The 9894-nt window shown below is 51.5% G+C and overlaps 1 protein-coding gene across 1 annotated transcript; it reads right to left on the bottom strand.

Moving 5' to 3' along the window:
* Positions 1-6237: 6237 nt before the first annotated feature.
* LOC119922202 (olfactory receptor 14J1-like) lies at positions 6238-6786 on the bottom strand. Its single transcript, XM_038742174.1, has one exon. It carries the CDS (start codon positions 6784-6786, stop codon positions 6238-6240), a length of 549 nt encoding a protein of 182 aa, XP_038598102.1.
* Positions 6787-9894: the final 3108 nt, after the last annotated feature.

Genomic DNA, 9894 nt, shown 5'->3' with positions numbered 1-9894 from the left:
CACCTCCTCCAGGAGACCTTTCCAGACTGAGCCCCCCCTCCTCTGCTCCGCTTCCCCCCCATCTCCCCGACTCCCTCCCTCCACTCTACCCCCCCTCCCACCCCAAAAGCACTTGCGTCTCTATGTACACATTTATTATTCTAATTATTTTATTAATGATATGTATAGATCAGTATGGCTCAGTGGAAAGAGCCCAGGCTTTGGAGTCAGAGGTCATGGGTTCAAACCCCGGCTCCACCAAATGTCAGCTGTGTGATTTTGGGCAAGTCACTTAACTTCTCTTTGCCTCAGTTCCCTCATCTATAAAATGGGATTAAGACTTAAAGCCCCCCGAGGGACAACCCGATCACCTTGTAACCTCCCCAGCGCTCAGAACAGTGCTTTGCACATAGTAAGGGCTTAATAAATGCCATTATTATTATTATTATTATTATTATTATTATTATTATCTATCATGCTATTTATTTCTATTGATGCCTCTCTACTAGTTTTCTTTTGTTTCGTTGTCTGTCTCCCCTCTTCTAGACTGTGAGCTCATCATTGGGTAGGGATTGTCTCTGTCTGTGGCCGAATTGGACTTTCCACACGCTCAGTCCAGTGCTCGGCACACAGTAAGCGCTCAATAAATACGATTGACTGGACGAATGACTGAATAAACCCCGTTCCGGACGGCCACCGGATGAGGCCGTGCCCCCTTCAGACACCGTTTGAGGGGGTGATTCAGGAGGTTCGGAAGTGCATGAAACACGATTCTCAAAGGTACCGATGATGCGAGGGCCGCAAAGACTACGTTTAATAAGTAGACTTGATAGGGAAGAGAAGAGATACTCACTCCCTGATCCTGGCAGGGACCACAACAGATATCCATGTCAGAATCAGTCTAAGTAGATTTGATAGGGAAGCAAAGAGATACTCACTCCCTGATCCGGGCAGGGAGCACAACAGATATCCATGTCAGAATCAGTCAGAGTGGCGTCTCAACATGCCCGAACACACAACGTGTTACACAAGAATAAGGAGAGAGTGTTACGGGCATGGTATCGCCTCCCAGACAGGTCCGGAATTTCCCCACAGTCCTGACTGTTGTGTTTGTCCTTGCTCTGTGAGATAAAGCAAGGATTACATTCCTCCAGTTGGGCCGGTCTGCATATGGTTGAGGGATGCGATTATTCTTTATCGGTGGCCTTCCTCCACCCAGGAATATAAATCAAGGGGCCCAGAGTTCTCGGATTGGTGCCGGGAGATATGTCGTGCGTTTGCTGAGGCCTTGCATGCTAGATTGTTTAAGTGCCACTCACGAGTCTTCCACGGTGTTCCCCTTTACGGGGTCTCGCTGGGTGGGGGAACTGTCTCCCCCGGAGTCTGAGGAGCTTCCCAGCTTATTGTTTGTTTTATGGAAATCGGTGAGCAGTTACTACGTGTCAAACACTGTTCTGAGCGCTGAGTTGGGACCAAGCCAATCGGGTCGGACACAGTCCCTGTCCTGCATGGGGATCACGGTCTTATGTAAGTAGGAAGATTGGTATTGCATCCCCATTTTACGGTTGAGGAAACTGAGGCACAGAGAACTTAAGTAACTTGCCAAGATCACACAGCAAGCAGTTGGCAGAGCTGGGATTAGAACCCAGGACCTCTGACTCCCAGGAACCTGGAAGAGTCCAATTTCTCAATTAACAGACACATCCCCTGCCCACGATGAGCTTAAAGTCCAGAAGGGGAGACAGACGTTACTACAAATAAATAATTTACAGATAGGTACCTAAGTGCTGTTGGGTTTGTAGTGACAATTTTCTCAACCAAAGCGGTGGCCAGGTCCTTAGGGACGAGGGATGAGGGAGTCGGGTGGCCCTGGGTGTTTGAGGAGGGACCGACCAGCGAGGGCGATGGGCATGGGTGCCAATAGAGAGTGGAACCTGAGATGGGGACTTTCCAGACAAGTGAGTCGCGCTGGGTTTCGGCTGCACAACAACATGACAACGTCGGAGACGCAGATTTTTCTTCACTCTGGTCACCTGCAGATCCAGATCTCCCAAATGGACGTTTGCTGCCATCAAAGGGTGGGAGACTGAGACCCGGGAAGGAGAGATCTCTCCACACCCTCCGGGGTACACGGTCGCAGGGGGAGGGATTGAATGACCTCTGGAGAGGGCATTCTTTCCTCAGCACCGCTGCCATCTTCACCTTCATCGGTGGTATTTCTTAAGTGTGCAGAGCACTTCACAAAGCAATGAATAATACACGTTTTGTGCCCACGGTGAGCGAGAAGCAGCGTGGCTAAGTGGAAGGAGCATGGGCTTTGGAGTCAGAGGTCATGGGTTCAAATCCCGGCTCCACCAATTGTCAGTTGTGTGACTTTGGGCAAGTCACTTCACTTCTCTGGGCCTCAGTTACCTCATCTGTAAAATGGGGAGGAAAACTGTGAGCACCACGTGGGACAACCTGATCATCTTGTATCCCCCAAGTGCTTAGAACAGTGCTTTGTACATAGTAAGTGCTTAACAAATGCTATTCTTCTTCTTCTTCTTCTTCTTCTTCTTCTTCTTCTTCTTCTTCTTATTATTATTATTATTACAGTCTAGAGATACTATATCAGTTAATCAATAGGTGGTATTTATTGAGCACTTACTAGGGGCACAGCACTTTACTGGATGCCCGGGGCCTTCCTTTCCCTCAGAATATGAATCAAGGGGCCCAAAGTTCTCAGATTATTGTTGCCAAATATGTGCTGTGTTTGATGAGGCCTTGTGGGCTAGATTGGTCAACTGCCACTCATTATTCTTCCAAGGTATTCCCCTATACGGGGTCTCACCGGATAGGGGAATTGTCACCCCCAGAGTCTGAGGCGCTTTCCAGCATATTGTTTGTTCGTCTTACAGAACCTGTTAAGCACTTACTATGTGTCCAACACCGTAGAGTACAACAGAGTTGGAAGACACATTCCCTGCCCACAACAAGCTCGCTGTCTAGAGGAGGAAATAGACATTGCTATAAATAAATAATTTGTGATGTATGATTTATAGATTTGTGCAAGGGGTACAAAGCCTTGGGGGTTAGGCAAAGACCAGAGTACCCTATTTCTATAGCTTTAATTCTATCATATAGCTTTAATTCTATTATATAGCTTTAATTCTATCATATAGCTTTAATTCTATTTATTCTCACGATTTTGACCCCTGTCTACATGTTTTGTTTTGTTATCTCTCTCCCTCTTCTAGACTGTGAGCCCGTTATTGGGTAGGGACCGTCTCTATATATTACCGACTTGTACTTCCCAAGCAGTTAGTACAGTGCTCTGCACACAGTTAGTGCTCAATGAATACGATTGAATGAATGAATAAATGAATTTCTTCCCGACATTCCAGGAACTCTCTTATAGATAGGGAAGGTGTCACTTCTGTCGGTTGAAATTTTCTAAGGATTTACTATAAATCATTTCACCAAGTGGTGGGTACTTTGCACTATGGTAGTTGTACTAAGAGGAGGAGGAGGTGGAAGAGTAATACTCCTACTCCCCCTACTATTCCAACAATATCACCATGGGTCAAGAGATCTGGGTTCAAGTCCCAGCTTCACCATTTGCCTGCTGTTTACCTTTGGGCAAGTCATGTAATCTCTCTGGCCTTCGTTTCCTCATCTGTAAAATAGCGATGATCTTGTATCTATTCCAGCACTTTGTACAATGTTCAGCCCATAGCAAGCACCTACTAATCAATTAATCAATCAATCAATCAATCGTATTTATTGAGCTCTTACTATGTGCAGAGCACTGTACTAAGCGCTTGGGAAGTACAAATTGGCAACACATAGAGACAGTCCCTACCCAACAGTGGGCTCACAGTCTAAAAGGGGGAGACAGAGAACAGAACCAAATATACCAACAAAATAAAATAAATAGGATAGAAATGTACAAGTAAAATAAATAAATAAATAAATAAACAGAGTAATAAATATGTACAACCATATATACATATATACAGGTGCTGTGGGGAAGGGAAGGAGGTAAGATGGGGGGATGGAGGGGGGACGAGGGGGAGAGGAGGGAAGGGGCTCAGTCTGGGAAGGCCTCCTGGAGGAGGTGAGCTCTCAGCAGGGCCTTGAAGGGAGGAAAAGAGCTAGCTTGGCGGAGGGGCAGAGGGAGGGCATTCCAGGCCCGGGGGATGACGTGGGCCGGGGGTCGACGCCGGGACAGGCGAGAACGAGGTACAGTGAGGAGATTAGCGGTGGAGGAGCGGAGGTTGCGGGCTGGGCAGTAGAAGGAGAGAAGGGAGGTGAGGTAGGAGGGGGCGAGGTGATGGAGAGCCTTGAAGCCCAGGGTGAGGAGTTTCTGCCTGATGCGCAGATTGATTGGTAGCCACTGGAGATTTTTGAGGAGGGGAGTAATATGCCCAAAGCGTTTCTGGACAAAGATAATCCGGGCAGCAGCATGAAGTATGGATTGAAGTGGAGAGAGACACGAGGATGGGAGATCAGAGAGAAGGCTGGTGCAGTAGTCCAGACGGGATAGGATGAGAGCTTGAATGAGCAGGGTAGCAGTTTGGATGGAGAGGAAAGGGCGGATCTTGGCAATGTTGCGGAGCTGAGACCGGCAGGTTTTGGTGACGGCTTGGATGTGAGGGGTGAATGAGAGAGCGGAGTCGAGGATGACACCAAGGTTGCGGGCTTGTGAGATGGGAAGGATGGTAGTGCCGTCAACAGAGATGGGAAAGTCAGGGAGAGGACAAGGTTTGGGAGGGAAGACAAGGAGCTCAGTCTTCGACATGTTGAGCTTTAGGTGGCGGGCGGACATCCAGGTGGAGATGTCCTGAAGGAAAGGGCGGATCTTGGCAATGTTGCGGAGCTGAGACCGGCAGGTTTTGGTGACGGCTTGGATGTGAGGGGTGAATGAGAGAGCGGAGTCGAGGATGACACCAAGGTTGCGGGCTTGTGAGATGGGAATGATGGTAGTGCCGTCAACAGAGATGGGAAAGTCAGGGAGAGGACAAGGTTTGGGAGGGAAGACAAGGAGCTCAGTCTTCGACATGTTGAGCTTTAGGTGGCGGGCGGACATCCAGGTGGAGATGTCCTGAAGGCAGGAGGAGATGCGAGCCCGGAGGAAGGGGGAGAGAGCAGGGGCAGAGATGTAGATCTGGGTGTCATCAGCGTAGAGATGATAGTTGAAGCCGTGGGAGCGAATGAGGTCACCAAGGGAGTGAGTGTAGATTGAGAACAGAAGGTGACCAAGCACTGAACCTTGGGGAACCCCCACAGTAAGAGGATGGGAGGGGGAGGAGGAGCCTGCAAAAGAGACTGAGAAAGAACGACCGGAGAGATAAGAGGAGAACCAGGAGAGGACGGAGTCTGTGAAGCCAAGGTCAGATAGCGTGTTGAGGAGAAGGGGGTTGTCTACACGCGCTGCCTAGAATTCCTCAACAACAACTCTCTCCTCGACCCTCTCCAGTCTGGCTTCCGTCCCCTTCATTCCACGGAAACTGCCCTCTCAAAGGTCACCAATGACCTCCTGCTTGCCAAATCCAACGGCTCATATTCTGTCCTAATCCTCCTCGACCTCTCAGCTGCCTTTGACACTGTGGACCACCCCCTTCTCCTCAACACGCTATGTACTAAATACAATCATTGTTACTATTTTCATTACTACCATCACTACTATCACTACTTGAGAAGCAGCATGGCTCAGTGGAAAGAGCCCGGGCTATGGAGTCAGAGGTCAGGGGTTCAAATCCAGGCTCGGCCAATTGTCAGATCTGTGATTTGGGCAAGTCACTTAATTTCTCTTTGCCTCAGTTCCCTCATCTGGAAAATGGGGATTAAGACTTTGAGCCCCCGGTGGGGCAACCTGATCACCTTGTAACCTCCCGAGCACTTAGAACAGTGTTTTGCACATAGTAAACCCTTAATAAATGCCATTATCATTATTATTATCACTATTCTCCTACAGCTATTACTACCATTACTATTCTCATCAGGATGGGGAAGCAGTGTGGCCTAGTGGAAAGACCCCGGGCCTGAGAGTAAGGGGACCTGAGTTGTCTGCTGTGTGACCTTGGGTAAGTCACTTCACTTCTCTGTACCCCAGTTCGCTTATATGTAAAGTGGGGACGAAGACTGTGAGCCCCACGTGGGACAACCTGATCACCCTGTATCTCCCAGCGCTTATAACAGTGCTTTGCACATAGTAAGCGCTTAACAAATACCATCATCATCAAGCCCAGAGCTTAATTCGGTGCTTTTCAAATTCCACTAAAAAGAAAAATGATTCTGGTCAGATGATCTCCCGCTCAGAGTCTTCCAGATGGCGGTCTTCACGTCCCTGTTCCTCAGGCTGTAGATGAGGGGGTTCAGAGTCGGAGGCACCACGGAGTAGAACATGGATACCAGAAGGTCCAGCGTTGAGAGGGAGTCTGAGGGAGGCTTCAGATAGGCGAATCCTGAAGTCGATATAAAAAAAATCACGACGGCGAGGTGGGGCAGACAGGTGGAGAAGGCTTTGGCCCGGCCCTCAGCGGATTGCATCCTCAGCACGGCCCGGAAGATGTGGATGTACGAAGCCGCCATGGCAGCTAAACACACCACGGAGAGGTTAACTGTGAAGTTCGTGACCCAAACCTCTGTAAGGACCGCAGTGGAGCCCGAGAGCTTCAGAAGCTGGGGGATGTCGCAGAAGAACTGGCGGATCGCGTTCGACCCGCAGAAGAGCCCGGAGAAGGTGGCGGCCGTGTGCATGAGGCCGGAGAGGCCTCCGCTGATCCAGGAGGCTGCCGCCATCGTCCAGAGGGCCCCTCCGGTCATGACGACCTCATAGCACAGGGGGAGGCAGATGGCTCTCCTCAGAGCGCCGCCATTGACGCCCGGGACTCCGTTCCCGAGAGGCCCGGCCGCCCACCCTCCCGCCATCTCAGCGCCCCCACGGACGCCCCCCCTGCTTCCACCCCCCCACTTAGGAGGCCTTCCGTAAAGTGCCCCTCATCCCCCCCCTCTTCCCGGTCCGGTCCTGACTGACTCTCCCCCCGCCCCCAGGTAAAAAGCCCTTGTTAGCACCTTGTTAGCACCATGTTAGCACCATGTTACATGTTACATTAACGACAACCTCATTCGCACCTCCTCAGCCCTCCCATGCTAGTTGACTGTTCGCTCCCCTCCCCAGGTATCTCTGCTCCCTGACCCCCCTTAACTGGCCCACCCTACTCCAGCTCTTAATAGTTTGTATCTGCTCTCTGTGGCATCATTGTCTGCCAATTCTATTATTGCCATAGCATATTGATTGCTTAACTACACCCTGTGATGCCATCGCCTACTTTTATCATTGCTACTGTTTTATTGCTTCTGCATCTCAATTGTTAACCCCCCGCGGTACTGTCACTCGCCCTGCTGACCTCACCATGAACTTTCAGTTCCCTTGCTCCCAACTGCCATTCCCATTCCTCACCTTCCCCTTCCCCTCTCCCACCCAGCTGTTTCCCTCCCTCTCACCCACCAAGACCACTCCCCCTCACCCCCTACCAAGGATTCCTCTGTACCAGCGCAGGTCCTCCACTTCTCCCTCCCGGCCCCCCCCTCCCCTTCTCCCCGCCCCCACCCCATCCCAGTTCTCCTTTCCCATCGCCACCCCCCTTCCCACCCTCCCCGCCCAGGCCCCCGCCAACTCATCCCAATCCAAACCTTCCCCACCCCTCGCACCCTTCCCCCTCCCTCCCCTCCCTCGACAGCTGATGCCAAGTGTGGCCTCTGGAACCCCCGCTCCGTTTTAAGAAAGATCCCTTTCATCCTGGACCTTTTCCTTTCCAGTTCTCTACTCCTCCTCGCCCTAACTGAAACATGGCTGTCGCCGGACGACACGGTCTCTTCTGCTGCTCTCTGCAGTGCAGGCCTCTTCCACTCCCACTCCCCCAGACTCACCGGAAAAGGAGGAGGTGTCGGTTTCCTTCTCGCCCCCCAATGTCGCTTTCGCACTATCCCTCCTCCCCCTTCCCTTTCCTTCCCTTCCTTTGAAGCCCACATTATTCGCCTCTACCACCCCCTCCAGATTCTTGTAGCCGTCATCTACCGCCCTCCGGGCCCCACTTCCAACTTCTTTAACGACTTTGACCCCTTTCTCACATTCCTTCTCTCCTTCTCCATGCCCACTCTGATCCTCGGAGACTTCAATACCCACATGGATATCCCTAACGACTCCTCTGCCGCCCGCCTTCTATCTCTCCTTGATGCTGCCAACCTCTTCCTCCACCCCACCTCACCCACTCACCAACTTGGTCATACCCTCGACCTCATCATCTCCTACCGCTGCACTGTGTCCACCCTCACCAACTCTGTGATCCCTCTCTCTGATCATAATCTTCTCACCTGCCTCCTCACTCACACTCCTTTCCCCTGTAAATCCGTATTACTCCCTCACAGAGATCTCCGCTCTCTGGACCCCACCCATCTTTCGGAGCGCCTCACACCCCACCTCGCCACCCTCTCCTCTCTACCCAGTCTTGATGATCAGATTACTGCTCTCAACTCTACCCTTTCTACTCAGCTAGACTCGCTCGCTCCCCTTTCCCTTCGCCGCTCTCGCACCACTAACCCACAGCCCTGGATCACTGCCACTGTCCGCCTCCTTCGCTCTTATGCTCGAGCTGCTGAACGCTGCTGGCGAAAGTCTAAACACCATGCCAACCTCGTTCACTTCAGGTTTATCCTTTCCTGCCTTAACTCAGCCTTCTCTTCTGCCAGACAGAACTATTTCTCCTCCCTTATTGACACCCATGCCCATCACCCCCGCCAGCTCTTCCGTACATTCAACTCCCTTCTCAGGCCCCCGGTTCCTCCCCCTCCTCCTTCCCTCACCCCCAACGATCTGGCCTTCTACTTCATTAACAAAATTCAATCCATCAGGTCCGACCTCCCCAAAGTCTCTTCCCCCCTTTCTCCAACCCCCCGGCTCTCAACACTCTCTGCTACTCTCCCATCCTTCCCAGCGGTATCCTCAGAGGAACTCTCCTCCCTCCTCTCAAGTGCTACTCCGGCCACATGTGCTTCTGACCCCATTCCCTCTCATCTTATGAAATCTCTCGCTCCATCCCTTCTCCCCTCCTTAACTTCCATCTTCAACCGCTCACTCTCCACTGGTTCCTTCCCCTCTGCCTTCAAACATGCCCATGTCTCTCCCATCCTAAAAAAACCCTCTCTTGACCCCACCTCACCTTCTAGTTATCGCCCCATCTCCCTCCTACCATTCCTTTCCAAACTCCTTGAACGGGTTGTCTACACGCGCTGCCTAGAATTCCTCAACAACAACTCTGTCCTCGACCCCCTCCAGTCTGGCTTCCGTCCCCTTCATTCCACGGAAACTGCGCTCTCAAAGGTCACCAATGACCTCCTGCTTGCCAAATCCAACGGCTCATACTCTTTCCCAATCCTCCTCGACCTCTCAGCTGCCTTTGACACTGTGGACCACCCCCTTCTCCTCAACACGTTATCTGACCTTGGCTTCACAGACTCCGTCCTCTCCTGGTTCTTCTCTTATCTCTCCGGTCGTTCTTTCTCAGTCTCTTTTGCAGGCTCCTCCTCCCCCTCCCATCCTCTTACTGTGGGGGTTCCCCAAGGTTCAGTGCTTGGTCACCTTCTGTTCTCAATTTACACTCACTCCCTTGGTGACCTCATTAGCTCCCACGGCTTCAACTATCATCTCTACGCTGATGACACCCAGATCTACATCTCTGCCCCTGCTCTCTCCCCCTCCCTCCAGGCTCGCATCTCCTCCTGCCTTCAGGACATCTCCATCTGGATGTCCGCCCGCCACCTATAGCTCAACATGTCGAAGACTGAGCTCCTTGTCTTCCCTCCCAAACCTTGTCCTCTCCCTGACTTTCCCATCTCTGTTGACGGCACTACCATCCTTCCCATCTCACAAGC

The sequence above is a fragment of the Tachyglossus aculeatus genome, unplaced genomic scaffold (genome assembly GCF_015852505.1).
Source record: "Tachyglossus aculeatus isolate mTacAcu1 unplaced genomic scaffold, mTacAcu1.pri scaffold_100_arrow_ctg1, whole genome shotgun sequence".
Taxonomy (NCBI): Eukaryota; Metazoa; Chordata; class Mammalia; order Monotremata; family Tachyglossidae; genus Tachyglossus; species Tachyglossus aculeatus.
Note: the sequence above shows the minus strand (reverse complement) of the source record. Positions and strands in the feature narration are given on the sequence as shown.